Source organism: Nanorana parkeri, unplaced genomic scaffold (genome assembly GCF_000935625.1).
Source record: "Nanorana parkeri isolate BGI_ZX_2015 unplaced genomic scaffold, ASM93562v1 scaffold1385, whole genome shotgun sequence".
NCBI classification, from domain to species: Eukaryota; Metazoa; Chordata; class Amphibia; order Anura; family Dicroglossidae; genus Nanorana; species Nanorana parkeri.
Window position 1 is genome coordinate 341,407 of NW_017307653.1, and position 21,050 is coordinate 362,456.

The 21,050-nt window shown below is 42.0% G+C and overlaps 1 protein-coding gene across 1 annotated transcript in view; it reads right to left on the reverse strand.

Annotated features, from left to right (window-relative positions):
- Positions 1-21,050, reverse strand: part of CWF19L2 (CWF19-like 2, cell cycle control (S. pombe)) — a 151,254-nt gene that overhangs the window by 51,518 nt on the left and 78,686 nt on the right. Inside the window, exon 10 of the mRNA XM_018569741.1 lies at positions 2,714-2,926. Coding sequence (XP_018425243.1) covers positions 2,714-2,926 — 213 coding nt within the window. The remainder of the gene's footprint in view (positions 1-2,713; positions 2,927-21,050) is intronic.

Genomic DNA, 21,050 nt, shown 5'->3' on the forward strand with positions numbered 1-21,050 from the left:
AGTTCTCATGAAAATGCCAAGTATCTGCACTGGTACTCGAAAAGTATCTGTGCATCCCTAATACTGCACGTACGTACCATAGCCCCATTCATTGGGCCACTTCCAGTTCTGTGACAACGCTCTGTTCCTGTTTCCCAACTGTGCTCCGGTTTTGTCACTCTCTCTCCCAATGGGGACTACAAGTGGCCGTGTTAACAAACCCTGCACAGGCATGTCCCAATCTTGCCACCATCAGGTAACCCAACCTGGGAAAAGCCACTGGATTATATGCATATAGACCAGGTGTGGCTACAAAGAGGCTGCAGGAGATTGACAGCACTGAGAAGCAACAAAAATTTACAAATAGCGAAAAAAATATATTAAAAGCAAATAATAAATATCATTAATTCAGGGTTTACATCTACTATATCCAGTTGTGGCCACTGGGCCTACTACACATACCTAAAAATAAAAAACCTCACTGAAGTACATGGAGCATATGTAGTACATCCTGTATTTCTGCCCCGCTGCTGCGTCCTCCCCCCATCGCAATAGCTAGCAATTACCGACTGCAGAAATTTAATTTTAAGACCGAAACTGAAAATTACTTTTGTTTTACCAACCTTTTTACATTTTGAGGACACAAGAGTCCTCAATCTTGAATGAACAGGAAGTGATGTAGAGCACTTCCTGTTCATTCATAACTGGGGACACAGTAAGCATACTATGACCTCCGTTATTTACAAACACAGCTATCAGCTGATTGCTGAGTGTCTGTACTCCACTCTCCAGCTTGACTCGTGGTCCCAGGGGGCTGAGCGGGGAGGTGTGTGAGGAGAGCACAGCCTCCTGACAGCTGACTCCTCCCACACACCTCTCAGAATCTTGACTTTCCGCCTGTCACAGGAGCCAAGCTCGGCTCCTGTGACAGCTGTCTCCGCCTCGCACTGTCACACTCGGCATCCTGAGCTGTCTGCCGCCCCGCTTGGCTTCCTGAAACCATCTCTCCTTCCCCGCCCCTCTCTGTCCCCTCTGATCCCCGCTGCCTCTGCCAACACGGACAAGACACAGAGCAGTGCCCAGCAGGCAGAAGTTAGGGATGCACAGAATTTTTGGCCGCATTTTTTGCTGTTATGGCACTTAATGTTATGGTAAAAAGAAATTTAAAAAAAAAAGATTTTTTTTTTAAAATGTGTTCATCTATAACCCCTTATCAATCCTAAATGTATCCTAATCAGCTCTAATTAACTCCTCCTTACCTTAACTATTTTCCTGCTGATTTTTTTTTTATTTCTATTTTTGTAACTATTAGCATTTAAACCTTGTATTGTTTTTTTATTTATTTTGTTTCTTATTTTTTTTTAGTTTTGCATTAAAATACTTTAAATAGGACACATTTTAGAATAAAATTGATACTTTTAACTACAATAACACAAATATTTTTTTTTTAAATAAACATAAATGAAAGTGATTTTTGAAAAGTTTTGTTATTTATTTTGCCTATATATTTTTTTTTTTTAAACAAAATAGGAGGTTATATATAATATACAACCAATGTCATTAAGAACTATCTTCAGCGTAAAGAACAACAAGGAGTCCTGGTAGTGATGGTTTGGCCCCCACAGAGCCCTGATCTCAACATAATCGAGTCTGTCTGGGATTACATGAAGAGAGAGAAGGATTTGAGGCAGCCGACATCCAGAGAGGATCTGAGGTTAGTTCTCCAAGATGTTTGGAACAACCTACCTACCGAATTCCTTCAAAAACTGTGTGCAAGTGTACCTAGAAGAACTGATGTTGTTTTGAAGGCAAAGGGTGGTCACACCAAATAAATATTTAATTTGGATTTCTCTTTTGTTCATTTACTTTCCATTTTGTTAATTGATAAAAAATAAACTATTAACACTTTTATTTCTTACTTTTAGCATTTTTTCACAGCTGCCTAAAACTTTTGCACAGTACTGTATATTTTGGAGTTAATAGTAGAAGTCATAAGGCACTTTGAGAGCAGCTTCTCGACAATTTCTGTGAGAGCAGCCAGACAGATCTATGACCCTATAAGAGCAGTCAGTCTTTTCCTTCGGTAGCAATGGGTCTTCTCTTTAAGCAACCTGCCCTTTGACCCTTTTAGGCCAGTCAAAGATACCTTTACTTGGGGAGTGGTGAATCATTTTTACAATGTCCAGACAGCAGCTCTACCCAGCTCATCTGCAACTCTTCAGCAAGAAGATTGCTTTAGCACAGTAACCTTCAGATATCAGCTCCACAAGGCAACTAAAGTCCTTAGTCCTACAGTATATGGCCCCGACTGAGACAAGGCCCAAGCAGTGATCCTTTAAACAGTCATCCTCCCCAGGCAGAGCCCAGGAGGAGAAACGCCACTCTTGAAAAATGACCTAAATATTTATCATCTTCCCAAACCATACCTTTGTTACAAGAACATCAGGGATTGGTTGGGTCAAATACATATTCATAACTTCCCATGCTGATTACCAGAACTCTGCTCAGTAACAGGCATAAGCTATCAACTGAGCTTAGAAAAGACCTACGGAGCCTAGAATAAACATAAAGAGCAGCTCAGGCTGGTTACAGCCAAGCAATGACACACTAAAATTGGAGATGCAACAGCATAGGCAGGTTCCCTACATAATGCTACTGACAGACTGCATCATATATGTCAGGTGGGATTAAACCTGAAGCTGCCCTGTAAGATGAATAGGTGGCCACAACTTACCTTGACACCAATAGCAACGATAAGATGTTTTGGAAGCTCAGCATTGTCAAAACAGAATGGGCATTTCTCCATCCTGGCATTCAGCTTGCGATGCTCATATATTGCCTGTTGTCTCTCCCTCTCCTCCTCCTCACCAGCATGCTCCTTCTTCGCTGCTTTGGAGACAAACATGTCATCCAGGCTGTAATAATCTTGGTCAGTCTTCTCCCTGAACTGAAAGAGAGAATGCCAGACTTAATAAAACTGCTTAACTTGCGGTCATAGATATTCATAAACGTAAAGCTAACTACATTCTAATAGGCTGGCTGAGCAACAAAATAACTATTAAAAGAGATACCCAATAATAAAATAAACAGAGAAATCAAATGTAAATTGTTCACTGCCATCTTCATGTGGTCTACATAATTTGCTCGATTCAAACTGCCAAACTCACTGAAAAGCACAATGGAACTGGTTTAGTCCTGTTCACAGTTCTGCTCTTCACCATTCAGCTATTCAGTTGACCACACTACCTCACTCAATCATCACCGTAACCCACAACTCTGCATCCAAATGAAATGCTCTCTGTAGATAAATACCTTACCAAAAGTAACGTTAAAAATAAAAATGGCTTTTCTTTTCACTCACACCTTGACATATTTAAAGGATGGAGTTTTATCCTTCCACTACCACTCACACCATTGCCAGTCCTTACACACAATCTGTGTCATACAATAAATAGTTCATAATAAAGTGTATCTAAACCCTACACCAAAAATGCTATCATTTTAGCTTACCAGTCTTTAGATGTGGTAGCTGAATTTGTTTTTGTATTTCCTTATTTTTACAATGTGTGCCAGTGACACACTTCCTGTCCTAAGATGGTGACTCTGCACCTCTAGATATACAGTATGGTTAGTTACTGTCATCAACCTCGGACAGTAAGTGTGTTAGAACATATTTCCTATTATTCATCTCTATAACATAAAGGGGAAGTATTCAGCTTGCAAGATTTCTGGCAGGATGAACATTTTTTTTTAATTAAACAGATAAAATGTTTTCAATGCAGTATTATTTTACAGACCCAAGAGGAGGTAATATGATTTTTTAAAATTAGTTCAATTTGTTAAAAGGAGCTGATTTATAGCAGACATCGCTATTGCCGCTCTCCGCTATGCAACACAGAACTGCTCAATACTGTGGTCCATTCTTAAAATGCAGGCCTGCGGTGTTGGAGACAGGTCAGATGATGAGGCTCTCTCGAAGTTTTTCCACACTTTACCCTCTCCTTCCCCATTCATTTCTGTTGTGGTATGTCAGCTTTGGAAATCAGCAGAGCACAGCACAAATTTGTAAAGTACACAGCCGTGCTTTATAAATGGGCAAAGCACATTTTTTTCTTTAAAGTAGTACTCTGTTTTATAAAATGTACCTTCAAGTCTAGAAATCCATAGCAGCATTAGGAATCCATATAATACTGGCCTGACTTCAGTAGAGTGAATTTGGATGTGTTGCTATTTGTTACTGCAATTAAATGTTATCACTTGGACAGCAATATGAAACTCCTTCCGAGAGTTAGAGCGTTTTTATTGCTGTCTGTAAATAGGATGTAAAAGGTAAAAGGAATATTTCCCTCTCAATTCTCACCCTGGAGACATGACAGGAGAGGGGAGAAAATCTCCCAGAAGTCGGTGGACCATAGCTCCTGCTCTAGTGAACCTGTCAATTTTGTATCACCCCACATTTTCTAAAGCAGGGACAACCATTATTGGAACAGAAACTGGGGGTAAAAATCCCCAATGAGGACAAAAATAGCAAAAAAAGTTTGACATACATTCTAACCCTTCTGAATGCAAGTGAAAACTAAAAAACAAAAAGAAAAAAAAAAATCAAGCGATTTTGGGTAGAATAGGGAACGGTTAAAACCACTGTTAGGTTCCTTTTGCAATCTGTGTCCTACTGGGGAGACGGTAAATCTCAGTGGGAAGACGAGCAGCCAGAAAAACCCTGACAGATGTTCTAACCGTACTACTACTGTATTAGTTCTTTCAGTGTAGAAGACTATCATAAGTTAATTTAAGTTTAGAAGACTATCATAAGTTTATCTATAACTGCTGTTTAGGAAGGATAGCCTTTACTCTCTCTGTACTTTTCTAGCTGAGCTCCTGATTCACAGCTGCAATCAATGCTTTACAGCACATAAGGTGGCCATACACCTTAAGGTGCCCACACACCCTGCGATAATCGCATGAAATCCCGCGATCGTACGATTATCGCATAGTGTGTGGAAGGCATGCGACCGTTTCTACTGTACGGTCGCACGACTTTTATCTTAGGAACATGTTTGAAAACCCGCCAAGAATCGTACGATTGTGGGCAGGTGTGTGGCATGCTCGTAAGATAAATGCCGAATGGGCCGGTGTGCGCAAGCGCACACTGCCCGTTCAGCATTGCGGTCATCGGAAGCCCGCCCCTCAGGGGGACAGCCTTGCGATAATCGCAAGTACGATCTGCCTGTCCAAGATGGGCAGATCGTACTTTTTTTGTGTGGCCAGCTTTACAACCATCGCAAGACTTTTGTCTTGCGATGGTTGTAAGGCAATTAGAAAAACGTACAATCTGCCCATCTTGGACAGGCAGATCGTACTTGCGATCATCGCAAGTCTGTCCCCCTGAGGGGCGGACTTCCGATGACTGCAATGCTGAAAGGGCAGTGTGGGCTTGCGCACACCGGCCCGTTCGGCATTTGTCTTACGAGCAAGCCACAAACCCGCCGACAATCGTACGATTCTCGGCGGGTTTTCAAACATGCTTGTAAAACAAAAGTTGTGCGACCTTACAGTAGCAGAGGTCGCACGCCTTCCATACACCTTGCGATTATCGTACGATTGCGGGATTTCCCGCGATTATCGTACGATAATCGCAAGGTGTATGGGCACCTTTACTTTTGCCAATATGTATGCATAAGAACAGTCATTATGGCATGTTACTTGGACTTCTGCCGGCTGTGTGTTAATGCTGAAGCTTATAGTAGGAGAGTCAGGGCATATGTATGATCATTTGCAGGAAGGTTACCATATTTCAGCAGTTCCCATATTTATAATGTGACCATAAAAAACAATAAAAAAAACAAAACATGAATTCAGGCTGTTATCCTAATGGTAAGAAGACTGTAAGCCTGTCTTTATGAGTACAGCTTAAATGCTCTTCAGCATTGGGGGGTCCTTCCTTCCGTAGAACTCTCAGCACGTATCTATTCAACAATCGTATCTGCTTCAATCAGCTGGTGGCTGAGAAGATAACAAGGTGGAACAACAACTATAGATCACTGCACCGGTGAAAATCAGACACATGTGGATGATGCTGGTCTTTGTAAGTTACACTGAAAATACTAGAAGCTATTTTAACTTGTATCTGTGTTTTATTTATAACTCTTTCATGACCAACAAGCTGGGGAAACTGGTAAAACCAGTCCCCCCAGGGAGAATAAGGCCACCTATTTGCACCCTATAAGGAGCAGATAGCTGGCACACAAGTTTGCCATCACCTTCTTCTTGGCAATGGAGGTGTCAAAGGCCTCACAAGTGTTGGGTCCGAAACTTTGAGGGGTTTACCTCATATTCTATGGACACTATTAACAGTTTCTACCAATACTGAAAGGCATGAATGTTAATACTAGCATGGCATGGGGGATCCATGCCAACTGGTCCATTGTCAGGTGCCTGCATGCCAGATATTCTGGGGTAGTAACTAGGGATGCACCGATGCCGTTTTTTCGGTACTCGCCAATACCGAATACTGATACTGGAAGTCCTATTAAAGGAAGCCAGGCGGCATGACTCGCCACCTGGCTTTCTGATTAGCAGGGAAGCCGTTTCCATGCTTCTCGTCACTAGGTGACAGCACTAGTGACGAGAGGTGACAAAGCAGCATGAAGCCGGCGTGACAAAGCAGCATGAAGCCGGCTTCCCGGCCAATCAGAAAGCCAGGCGCCGTGTAATGATCATTACACGGCGCCCGGATTCCTGATTGGTCGGGAAGCTGACTAATCAGGAAGCCGAGCAGCGAGTCATTACACAATACCGGAAGCTGAAGTATCGGGCTAGGCATCGCCCAAATACTAAGCATAGGCACCTATACCAATACTAGTATTGGTGCATCCCTAGTGGTAACAATGGTATAGAAAGGGAAGGGGAAAACATTGATTTTTTGTTGTTTTTGCTTTTTTATTAAATCAGTAATACAAGTACAATAATACTAGATTACAGTAGTAACAATATTGATAACAAAATTATGTTGAAAAATATAGCACTGTCCCTCCAATTGGTTAACCTGTGTTAAGCTAGCCATTCATTTTTAATTAGGTACAGTAATACCTTGATTTACAATTAACTTGGTTTGAGAGTGTTTTGCAAGACAGGCAAACATTTCTGAAAAAATGTTGCCTTGATATACGAGCGATGTCTTGCAATAAGAGCAAAATTTTGTAGAAAAGCACCACCCGAATAAGGCTGTGGCAGTGCGAGCGATGTGTCTTTTTAACGAAAATGCAATGTCACATTGGATAGATTCCTTGTTAAGGTTTCACGAAATGAAAAAGATTCCATTGAGTCAAGGGAAGTTATATGAATATTTTTGGGTTGTGGAACGAATCATCTAATTTGCATTATTTCCTATGGAATTCGCTTTGATATACAAGCGCTTAGGATTACAAGCATGCTTCCAGAACGAACTATGCTCGTAAACCAAGGTATCACTGTATACGTAAACTAGGGGTGCACCAATACCGATACTGGAATCGGTGCCGATACTGAGCCTTTTGTCTTATACTCGCCCAAATGCTCCGATGCTTACTCAAATACCGGAGGATTCCCTCTGACTGGCAATGCCGCGAGGGAGAATGAAGCTCGCTCCCCCGGCCAAAACGGCGGCGGCTCATGATCTGCCTCCCGGCATCACACTGCGAGGCAGCCTAGCTTCCTGATTGGTCAGGAAGCCAGGTTGCCTTGCAGTGTCGCGAGGGAGTGTGAAGCCAGCTTCCCAGGCAATCAGGAAGCCGGGCCTACGCTACCACGGGATGCCAATATCGGTACTCAGTATCGGCAAGTACTGATAAAAAAAAAACAACGGAACTCAAACTCGATACTGAAAAAACGGTATTGGTGCATCCTATATGTAAACACTAACTATGAACTTATCTTATAAACCGTTGCTTTTGGTCTGTTCAAAATATTATTAAAACAATTATGTTATATCTTTTCAATAAGTGAAAAGTTATCAGACCTTTCCAGTTCACCTATGTGGCCTACCTTCCCCATCCTATGGAGATCAGGTGATCTGAGGTCAATGTTTGAGCAATTGTGATCTCTGTGAGCAATCTAAGGTGACAACACTGCTCTTTCATAATAGGGGATGGTTAGTAAGTGCTGCCACCCATGGGCAGGAAGTATGTTACTGGCAGGATCACCATGGGATTAAAAAGAAAACTAATACAAATGCCACATAAAGGACGGGTGCACTGCAATATATTGTTTCCTCGGTTTATAGACACTAAATTCCATGACAAATGTGCATCGAATACATTTGCCCGGTTGTTAACACCCCCCCAAAAAAACGTTTTGTTGTAAACCAAAAAGGGAAGGGGGGGGTTGGAGGGAGTCACAGTCCAACCTTTTATGAAATAATGACAAGCTAGTCACAAATGTATTATTCAGTAAAGTGACATACTTATCCTGCCTTATATCACCTTCTGATTTACTTGCTGTATGAGAGACCATAGCACACATTCATAACTGAAAATACAAAGTGCACAGCTCACCCCTATCATGCATCCCCGCAATCCACATTTGGTGCACGGATGACTCTCTTCCGGAGTAATAGGCTCAAAAACTGTAGAACCAGCACACGATAATCTTCCAAAGAAATTCAAGCTTTATTCCACATGCATCTGTACAAAGCACAATCGCTGAATAAGCGGCTGTGCTTTGTACAGATGCATGTGGAATACAATTTGAATTTCTTTGGAAGATTATCGTGTGCTGGTGCCACAGTTTTTGTGCACACATTCATAACACCAGAGATTGTTGATCCTGGGAATATCTAATCGCTTCATGGTATCAGGAAGGATTATTTTTCCCCTGTTGGAGCAAACCCAACCTTGTTTTATAGGGTTTCTCCCCTCCTCTTTTTTTATATTTAGAAAACTTAATGGATTTGTGTCTGTTTTTCACCCTATGTAACTATGTGTGCATAGAACTGAACTGGGTTGCTAGTTTCTTTCTAGAATAACCAGAATAATAGTGGTTGCCTAATTAACGTTTGCTTCCATTAGCTCGGACAATAACACAAACTAAAAAATTGACCTGGTAAGGCCACTTCTCATTTTCAGCACATCAAAACCAGAAAAAAAACACTTTGATCACATAATGTTAATTAAGGCTCCTTTTATGACCCTTTATGCAACTTGTACTGCTGGTCAACAAGTTAAAGCAAGAGGGAATGAACACAGACACGTGTTTTAGAGCACAGACCCTTTGGATGTACATCTACAGAATAATAGTCAAAAACTTGCTGCTCATTTTTTTGTTGAGAAATTCGTAACGTAATAAAATCCCAAGCTTTCTCTCTTTAAATAGCACACCAAGCTCTTAAGCCCCACGGTCAGCAAGCTAAACTTCAAACAACTTGACAGAGAAATCCCCACTCCCACACATAAGAGAAGGCCTTTTTTTTTTTTTTACTGGAGATATGTCTGACAGCCATGAGATTTCCAAGTAAGTGGTCAAGAGTTGTCAGTGCCTCCCTGGAGATAGTCAGGGAACCCAGTCTAGCTTGATGGCTGGACCTATTGGGATACACTTGACTACCTGACATGTTAGAGAAAACCATTTATTCAAAGAACCTCATCTAAAACATAAAACCAAGTAATAAAAGATTGATACATTAAAGATATACAGTAGAGGGGAATTTATCAAAACCGGAGTAGACAGAATCTGAAGCAGTTGTGCACGGCAACCAATCAGCTTCTATCTTTTCTCTCCCAAGCCTAACTGCATAAACTGAAGGGAAAAGCTGATTGGTTGCAGTTCACAACTGCTCAAGATTCTGTCTGTCCCAGTTTTAATAAATTCCCGCAATAGCATTTTTATTGTGGGCTGTACAAGGTCTGATGATTCATTATATAGGGAACATGCTGGTGTTCTTTAGAATTCTATGCCTAATGAGGTGATGATGTTGGCCAAAAGAATTGAAATGTGTCCTGGATGTGTTTCTTACCACAACTGCCATTTCAGCTACAATTAGAGACTTAATGAGTGAAGTAATTGGTCCGGGGAATTAGACTGGCAACAAATGGCACAATAAATGCAAAAAATGCGACAGATCTAACTAGTCTTGCCAAAATCAGGCTGTGTAAAAGTGAAGTACTAAGCACTTCTGATTGTCAAAAGTGATTGCCATTGCAAAGTGAGATTTTGTAACGCGTTTGAAAATCTTTTTCTGACCACAGAAGAAGAAACATTTACCATTCAACAAGGAATGGGCAGATGTTGCGCCATCATTATTGGCGAGACATCTGCCAGCCAATGGCTATTCTTAAAGCCCAACTTCACTTTTACTTCTAGCCTCCATTGACGTCACTAGGCCTTTCTTTTCCTCCTCAGGTGGTGGCAGTGAGCTCTTCTTTTAAGTAGGGCAGATAATTATGAACAGTCTGCCCACATGGCACAACAGACAAAATATACACACAAGACTTTTTTTTTTTATTAGACCAGCCAATATGATGAATGTTGCAAACATGGTGCGATTAACATAATCTGTTAATCGCAACCAGGTGTTGATGGCATTTGGATAATTGGAGACCAGGATGTGTTATTAACCTGCCCAGAGAGCAAACAGCATTGTATGTGGCAGATAATAGATGTCTCACCCCCCAGCCTCTTTCACACCTCATTTAACCAGTCCTCCTCCCTGTCTAGGATGTGTACTTGACTGACTTCAAAGCAGTGACCTTTACCTTTAGATGTAGGTACACTGCTGAATCCTGACCAGAGGGTTTGGCTCTCCTATGCTGTGCCATACGCTGGTGTAGCTGCTGTTTTGTCTCACCGACATACAATTCTGAGCACTCCTCACTGCACCGGACTGCATACACAATGCTGTTCATCTTGTGTTTTGGCGTTGGGCCTTTTGGGTGAACCAGTTGTTGCCTCAGTGTATTGCTGGGTTTAAAGCAGACAGGGATGTGATGTTTTTTTAAAAACCCTTCTGAGTTTCTCAGACACCCCAGCTACATATGGGGTGACCAAATTCTTCTGTTTGCCATGCTTTTCACCCTCATTGGTACTCTTGGATGACCAGTGAAACGTCTTCAAGGAAAATACAGCAAGTCCAGTTGCCTTGACTTATTTTTTACAGATATACCATGACCTGGATGAATGAGAACCTTCACATATGTAGTGCATTGTGTGTTAGCTTGTGTTTTAGCCTCAGCAGTACAGTGTGTTGGGGTGATATTCACAATTACCGGCATCACAACAAGTTGGTCAGATACAGTATTTTGCTTCAACACACAAGTTTAAATGAGCCCTCAGTTTTTCAATATTTCTCGATGTCAGGTTTTCCATATTCCTCTGCAAGATATTGTTCATAGTGGAACAGAAAGGGCCACCAAACCACTAATCAGGGCTGTATTGCTTTGCAGAGTGTTGTCATTTAAACACTGAGAACATACCTGAGGTCACAAGGATGATTTCATCAATGTGCAGTCTTAGGCCTTGTTCACACCAAATGCAGAGCAGATCCGGTCAGGTTTCTGCATACGCACGCTAGTCTTTTAGATGCGTTTTTGATGCGTTTTGGGCCCAAATTTTTTTTACGTTTAAAATGGGCTTTCAGTGCGTTCCAGGCATTTGCATGCGTTTGCAGATCCAGAGCAGTTTTTTTACCTGCTCTGGAACTGCACGCTGCGATGTGAACTGGAGCTAAAAATACCATTGGAATACATTGGACGCAGTTTTGATCCGGTCTGCAACTGCTCTGCTCCTGCTCCGTGCATGGTGTGAACAAGGCCTTAGGGCTTGTTCACACGACGTCCGAATTGTGTCTGGACCAGAACCGTGCGCTCCTGCACCCAAAATGCATCCCAATGTGTTTTATGGGCTACAGTTCTCACGTGTGCAGTCCGTTCCAGTCCGGACAGATAAATTACTGCATGTCACATTTTGTCTGGTCCGGAAACGCACAAACGCCTCACAATCGCAACGAAAATGTGCCGAAAACGCACTGCATGCAGCTAACATACTGACAGCCCCACTCCAACAAAACAAAAAACTGTAATGCAGTAAAAACGCATCAAAAACGCACTGCACGCATAGCACTGTGTCTGCAGATTTGGACCGGAAAATCGCGTGCACAAGCCTTAAGGGTGGGTACCTAACTTGTATGGCCTAACTGCAGTAAAGAGTGCTGTCTGAAAGGGAGCAGCAAAAATGACAAGTGCTTTGGCAGATTAAAAAAAGCCCCCACTTGTGTATCTTAACTGTAGATTTAGCTGCTGGCTTGAAGTTCAGCTTTTACCACAGCACTATTCAAAAAGACATAAGAGTAAAGTAAAGTAACAGAATTGCTATGAAATGTCACCAAACTAAAACAAGGCATTTTCACTAATGGTTAATATCTGAATTTCTGAGGTTTTAGTAATCCTAAATGTGTGCCACGGCTGTACACCTGATTCCATTAAGAGCTCTTTTCTCTTGATTACTTGGTGGAGCCATTCCAGGCACCTGTCATCATATGACAGGTCAGATCAATCTGAATCAGGATGTGTTTCCAGGCTATGTCTGCACATTTCACCTACCTAACACAGATACATGAATCAGCGTAGATAATGGAAGCTCTAAAATATGTGGATGACTGTTGTGTACGCCGTTCTTTAACCTTTATAGATGCATATAAAATGTAAAATCCCCCAGGAACCAACATATCAAGAAGTATCTCAGAGAACAGAATGATACCGCTTATATTTAAAGGATCATACCACAGCAAAGAACATGCTCCAAACACACAGATCAGGCATAATATGACCACACGCCTAATAATGAGTAGGTCTCCATTTTGCTGCCAAAATAGCCCTGACCTGTCAAAGAATGGACACCACTAGACTTCTGACGGCATGCTGTGGTATCTGGCACTAGGGATGTTCAGATACGAAGCACCATACTTGGTACAAGTACATGTACAGATACTTCTTAGCTCCAAGACTAGACTAGAGAAAAATTCAAAAGTTAGGAGGCAGCTGTCATTTGTAAAGAGCATGCGGTGCTCCTGGGATTTGTGTATTCCCGGTTTTATTGTATGATTTTTTTAAATAAATATATAAAGTGATGCACCGATACTATTTTTTACAAATACTGATACTTGTCCATGTACTCACAGATACGAGTACTGATACATTTTTGTTTATTGTCATGAGATAGTTTTTCTAAAACAATACAGACTAATGATTTCAGGACAGTGGTGGAGCGCCAGAGCCAGGTCCCAGCTGCAACCTCTGCAACCCTGGTAGTTCTCATGACAATGCCAAGTATCAGCACTGGTATCTGAACATCCCTATCTGGCACCATTCGAACTACAGTAGCTTTTCTATTGGATCTGCCTACATGGGCCATCCTTCGCTCACCATATGCATCAATGAGACTTTGCCTACCATGACCTTGTCACCGGTTTTCCTTCCTTGGACTACTCATGGTAGGACCTGACCACTGCAGACCGGGAACATCCCACATGAGCTGCAGTTTTGGAGTTGATCTGATCCAGTTGTCTAGCCATTACAATCTGGCCCTTCTCAAAGTCGCTCAAATTCTTCAATTTGCCCATATTTTCTGCTTCCAACACATGAATTTCAGGGATAAAATGTTCACTTGCCGCCTACTATATCCCACTTCCAGGTGACAATGAAATGAGAAAATAAGTGTCAATCAATCACTTGCCAGTGGTCATAATGTTATGGCTACACAGTGTATGTAAGCAACTTAAAGTTTTAACAGGTCAGTCAACATCAGATACAGACTCTTCAGGTTTTGTTGGATGCTCTCAGGTTAGATTATCTATCAGTGTTTTATATTTCTTACAGCAGGAGTGAGATTTTAGTGTTTGTGAGCAGGACCAGCAACTCTGAAAGAGTGTGCTGACTCTTTCAAAAGAGAACCCCATGTAATATCAATATTTATTAGCAATGGTGCAAGGACAGCTGAAAATGCATGTTTCTGTTACCCCTTACTGCATTAAGATTTACACATTTTCTGATACATGACTGCAGTAAGGTTTTGCGGAGACTGAAATCCCTAAATCACCATGTTTAGTTTCGAGTACCATTAAGTCAGTCACACAAAGTGAAAATAGTAGGACTGAGGGAATACAAAACGTCCAGTCAAAAACTGGGATATGGTCACGCTACCTCTTGCTTCTACTGGTAACTGGTAGTGTAGCTCCCAGTTCCCTCTCAAAAGAACTGCAATGAACCTTTCTCGAGTCACCATGTAACATACTGTACATTTGACATTAGAAATATAAGTCTGCCCATCCTTGTATTTAGCACAGATTATATCTGAATAGCAATTTCCCAACCTCTGCACATTCAGGTGAAAGGAGAATGAATGCCGCACTTCAGGACCTGATGGATTATTTAATGATTAGGCGGATGCAAAGCAGTTTTTTTTTTTTTTACCTCGAGAAGCTTATAAATAATTACAGTGGCTTCCTTAATTCAATTTTAATTCCCAGCTTTGTTCCTAACGCCTGTAAGCCTCTACCCTGCCTTCAACAATAAACTAAAGCCTAAACAAAATAGAACATATACACAGAGGCTTGAGTTTAGTACGCAGGAGTAAAAATATTAACCCCGTTATTCGCTAGCAAGAGAGGCAGCCAACATGTAAAAAAATGCAGAAAACATCTTAAAGTGGATCTGTGAGGATACAAATATTGGAAGTCGCTGCGGACCTTTTTGAAAGCCCAACCTGGGCTACATTTTTTGTTTTAAAAATAAAAAGGTTAAAATAAAAGAGCAGTTCTCCCCTCTTAGCACTCGACATGGCCTCTCATCTTCTGACATTTTTTGCTATATAAAAACCCTAGGTGTGTGTGTGTGTGTGTGTAATCTCTCTGCTCTACTCTTCCCTTCTTCACACCCCTTCCCACCTTACCCACTCCTATATGTCTCAATGGTCACAGGATCTTGGTATAACCCTGGATCCGGATCAATGGTCACAGATTTGGGACACAATCAAAACCTCTTCTCAAAGCTCGGCAGCAGTGGAGACCAACTACAAAGTCTTATTACGCTGGCATTATGTTCCCTCTAGACTTGCCCGCATGTTTTCCACCATGTCCCCTAATTGCTTTCATCAATGCAATGAACCGGGCACTATGTTCCACATTTGGTGGACATGCCCCGTAGCGCAACAGTTTTGGCGCAAAATGTTTGCTTTTATACGCCCCTCATTCAACATTCTCCTCAGTTTCAACCAGTGACAGCCCTTTAAATCTAAAACCGGAAGGATTGACTAAATCTCAATTCATATTGATGACTCATATTTTGAGTGCTGCTAAGCAAATGATAGCTAAATCCTGTCTATCCCCTTATTTACATTTATCTAAAGCTAAATCTCGCCTTCACACAGTGTTTGTTTACAAAAATTATCAGCGAAATTGCATGATACGATGCGTAAGTTTGACCGCGTGTGGTATCCTTGGATTAGAAGAAGATATCTTCCTCCTCATTTCGATACTAGCCTAGTTACATCCTGAAGACATTTTTCCTTCCTAAATTGGAATGCTGTTGACTCTGTGCCATTCTTGCTGCTCGGGAACCTGGTCTCTCAATTTTTTTCCTTAACACTTTCTCGCTTCCCCTCCACCCTCTCTTTTCTGCTATCTTCTCTCCCTTTACCTTAATCCAATGACGGTGGTTTATCTTTTCGATGATCCCAGACCTGACCTATTTTTTATGACCATGGCTGATTTTCATGCTACTTGCAATTCACCCGTTTATCCTTGTCCTGATTGTCACTTGCTGGATGCCATTTAACTCCAGATATTCAGTTTTGATTACCCGATCATACTGTATTTTCTTACTTCTTTCCACTCCTATGACATACGTATTTGTACATTTACACTGTTTGGATTGTGTAATCTTGTAAATCCTTCTTTCCAATAAAAACTTATTAAATGAAAAAAAAAGAGCAGTTTAGGCCGCAATACTCACTTTTAATCTGGCACTGTCCCTGCAGTATCTGTTCTCCAGCACTGTCCCTTGCAGTGCCACTTTTTTCACAAGAGGTTCTCTATCAGCCTGAATGACTCCCAGGATCTCTCGAACCAAAAGACTGAGGACAAACTGTGAGTGCAGTGTGTCATGGGCCCACTCCATGGCATGGTGTTGCCACAGAGTCCATGCCAAGGTGCTAGATGTCATCCTTGACTCAGACCTCGGCTTTCTTCCCCTCATCCAATCAATATCCAAATCCTGTCGCCTTCCCCTTCGTAACATCTCCAAAATACACCCCTTCCTCACCAAAGAAACCGCAAAACTACTCATACACTCACCTGTTATCTCTCATCTCAACTATTGCAACTCCCTCCTCATTGGCTTACATCTACACAGGCTATCCCCCCCTGTAGTCTATCATGAATGCTGCTGCTAGACTCATACACCTAACCAACTGCTCAGTGTCTGCAACCCCCCTTTGCCAATCTCTCCACTGGCTTCCAATTGCCCAAAGGATACAATTCAAATTTTTAACAACGACTTACAAAGCCATTCACAACTCTGCCCCCGGCTATATCTCAAACCTTGTCTCAAAGTATCAACCTAACCATCCCCTCTGCTCTTCCAAAGACCTCCTGCTTTCCAGCTCCCTTGTCAACTTCTCTAGAGTCTCTCCCATCCTCTGGAACTCTTTACCCAAACCTGTCCATCTATCTCGCACTCTGACTGCCTTTAGGCGATCCCTTAAGACTCATCACTTTAGGAAAGCCTATCCCACTTTAAACTAACCACCGAACCATCACGTTCTCAAACAATTCATCCCCACACAGCTACTTCCTCATGTATCACTTTCCCCTCCCTTTTAGCTTGTAAGCCCTCATGGGCAGGGCTTCCTTACCATCTTGTCTTCAACCATATTGTAATGTCTTCCTTATATTGTAAAGCGCTGAGCAAACTGTTGGCGCTATATAAATCCTGTATAATAATAATAATCATCTTCATCACCGCTCTTTCCTTTACTGAGGACCCCTCAGCCCCGAGAAGAGGCAAGAAGACAGCCATGTGGCATCATGTGACTAGCCAAAAGATATATGGAAAAGATAAGTATAAAAAGAACAAAACAAACAACAAAATATAGCATGAGGGTTATCCATGGGAGTGAAGACGGAGCCCGGACTTAGCCTTTAAAAATGCAGGTTCTGGAGCTGTATTGCTGATACTGCCTTTACTGCCTTTGCTGCCCAGTGAATCACTGTCTCGGGACAAACATGCAGGACAGGTGATCAGACTTTACGGGCTGCATGCTTGTTAAAGCTTAATGTCTCACTAAGGTTCTGAAGCCAGGATCAGGAGGACAGGCCTGGACTGGACATTGCACAATAAAAAAAAGCGCAATGAAGCAATGAATGCTATCCTTATATTTCTTCTCACAGATTCAGATTTTTGTTTTGGATAAAGTAGAGGTTAGAAGCACTGCAACATTTTCATTGATATCTGTCTCTTCTGGGGAGATACACCCATTCTTTTTATCCTGATGAGAACGGTCACTGAGACAGAAAGTAATGGCATACTCTAGAACAGCTGACCCCACATATACGAGAAGACATTTATGCGTGCATGTTCCCTAGATCCTAGGCTGGCAGGAACGTGCAAGGCAAATGCAGACATGTCTTCTTTCAGGCAACATTGGAAAACATTACCTTTTTTCTCCTTGTCTCACACAACATTTCATGTATACATGGTTCCAGACAGATTATTATAGCATCTGCAACCCCCCTTTGCCAATCTCTCCACTGGCTTCCAATTGCCCAAAGGATACAATTCAAATTTTTAACAACGACTTACAAAGCCATTCACAACTCTGCCCCCGGCTATATCTCAAACCTTGTCTCAAAGTATCAACCTAACCATCCCCTCTGCTCTTCCAAAGACCTCCTGCTTTCCAGCTCCCTTGTCAACTTCTCTAGAGTCTCTCCCATCCTCTGGAACTCTTTACCCAAACCTGTCCATCTATCTCGCACTCTGACTGCCTTTAGGCGATCCCTTAAGACTCATCACTTTAGGAAAGCCTATCCCACTTTAAACTAACCACCGAACCATCACGTTCTCAAACAATTCATCCCCACACAGCTACTTCCTCATGTATCACTTTCCCCTCCCTTTTAGCTTGTAAGCCCTCATGGGCAGGGCTTCCTTACCATCTTGTCTTCAACCATATTGTAATGTCTTCCTTATATTGTAAAGCGCTGAGCAAACTGTTGGCGCTATATAAATCCTGTATAATAATAATAATCATCTTCATCACCGCTCTTTCCTTTACTGAGGACCCCTCAGCCCCGAGAAGAGGCAAGAAGACAGCCATGTGGCATCATGTGACTAGCCAAAAGATATATGGAAAAGATAAGTATAAAAAGAACAAAACAAACAACAAAATATAGCATGAGGGTTATCCATGGGAGTGAAGACGGAGCCCGGACTTAGCCTTTAAAAATGCAGGTTCTGGAGCTGTATTGCTGATACTGCCTTTACTGCCTTTGCTGCCCAGTGAATCACTGTCTCGGGACAAACATGCAGGACAGGTGATCAGACTTTACGGGCTGCATGCTTGTTAAAGCTTAATGTCTCACTAAGGTTCTGAAGCCAGGATCAGGAGGACAGGCCTGGACTGGACATTGCACAATAAAAAAAAGCGCAATGAAGCAATGAATGCTATCCTTATATTTCTTCTCACAGATTCAGATTTTTGTTTTGGATAAAGTAGAGGTTAGAAGCACTGCAACATTTTCATTGATATCTGTCTCTTCTGGGGAGATACACCCATTCTTTTTATCCTGATGAGAACGGTCACTGAGACAGAAAGTAATGGCATACTCTAGAACAGCTGACCCCACATATACGAGAAGACATTTATGCGTGCATGTTCCCTAGATCCTAGGCTGGCAGGAACGTGCAAGGCAAATGCAGACATGTCTTCTTTCAGGCAACATTGGAAAACATTACCTTTTTTCTCCTTGTCTCACACAACATTTCATGTATACATGGTTCCAGACAGATTATTATAGCTGTGTGCTATTTAAAATGATGAGCTTTTCTCTAAAGGGAACTGGTTATGATAAAAAGTTTAGGAGGAATGTGGAGTTGGAATCTCAACTCTCTATTTAGAAGAGCAAAGCCCAAGGCCAGGAATTATGAGAATGAAAGAATCACAAGTTTTTTTAATCGCATATTTTATTGAAAAACTTAAATTCATCTAATACGTTTTATGTTCTTTTATCAAGCTCTCACAACCCTGCATCTGAAAAGAGAGGCCACTAAATGGAGGGTGTTTGGCCATCACATTGCTCCCTGATGCAACTCTGCTGAAACACTGCATGTTACAAGTTTATCTTTTCCTTCTGGACTTCTTTACACACATCAATCAGCCCTTAAGAACGGGAGGCAACATAGGGTTACCTTTAGGTCATAACGTATTCTGCATGATTAAAGAGACTGGTGCTTCTTCCAAGCTCCTAATTTACCTTGACTATGGGCTTTGCCACCCCCAAAATAGACTGGAGCGCTCAAGATTTCACGTTTCGTTTATCACATGAGAAGACCTTACATTTCCACATGATCTAATGAGATACCTTATGATAACACTGCCTGTGCCTCCAAAGATCCTTTTCCTCTGAGTAATGTGGAAGGTGAAATACAGAAGGCACCACTGTCAACTTCTTCTGAAATGATGCAAGCTTCAGGGCTGTAATCCTCACCCTTCTTTTTCTATTTAGTGACTGACACATGAACACAGGGAAAGTTTGTCACTAGTTGCACTGGTTTTGGGCCAATGACTCACTAAGTAATACGGCAAGGATAAGCCCTGGAGAATGTACCTTTAAAAATAATGGGGGTGACTGCAATGACAACCCCAATATTTATTTTCTAACAGTTTCCCTTTGATGATGTTATTTAAATGCAGTAATGTAACCGTGAATAAAAAAGGTTTTCTGCTTAGACTATGCAGATCCCAAAGCGATATAACATTTTATGGCCTGCGGCTTTTACCTGAAACACAATTGATTGTAGTCTGTGAGCTCTTTGAAGCAGATAAGTCCCTGTGGTCTCTCTCTTCACAAGGATTAGGGCGACCTCGGCTGCTCATTTAAAATATGCCTGTCAGCTTTTTAAAAATTTCATGAGGCAACTGAGGTAGACTTAACAGAGAGCGGTGAACGCAATGCATAAGCTAGTAATTTTTCTCTTGGCAATTACATTTACACTTCTTTTTTATGGTTTCTAAATCAAATACTTCATTTTTTTATCTGATGCACCATTCAGACCGCCAGAGCTGTATAAATGATATAAACAACCCAATGTTACTTACAGCAAACATGCTTTCTTTAATCCCTTTCTGCAAGTATTAACATATTATGTAACCACAGCCTGTACTGTATATACTGTGTATGAAGGCAACTTTATTTAAGTAGGCCATACATGGAGGGGGGTGGTAGTTTGAAAATGAACCCTTAGATGATATATGAAAGGAAATGCTTAATAGGGTTGATGGGATTTCTGGGATAAAGTGGGCAAGGTTTGCAGCACATCGACAGGGGTTAGTTTGGGGTCCTTCCCGGCTGAATACCTGCTACACCTGGCTCCCATGCCCTTACGCCGCTATAGGAGATCTCTCTTAGTGCATTTACTCAGTGCGGCGAAAGTGTGCATCCCCCTGCACTGGAAGCGCACGTCTGCACCACCGATCTCATTGTGGCTGACAAGGTTCGGAGAGATCCACAGAATGGAGGATCTCCTGGCTTCTGCTAAACACAGAGTTACCCAGTTCAATCGCACCTGGTTCTTCTGGAGGGAATTCACTACGTCCCAAGAATATAGAGACAACTGGCCTATCTGGGGTGGAGATGTGGGACTTCATCCATTTAGTGTAAGCCTATAGATGGGAGCTAGCAAGGCATGTGGCAGGAACACATGGTGGCGTGACCAAGAACCGCTGGAGATTCGTGGATGTCCCCTCCCTACTGCCTTTTCGTCTTTTTTCCTCTCTCTTCTCCCCCCCCCCCCTCCTTTTTCTCCTCCCTCTCTTCCCCCCTCCTC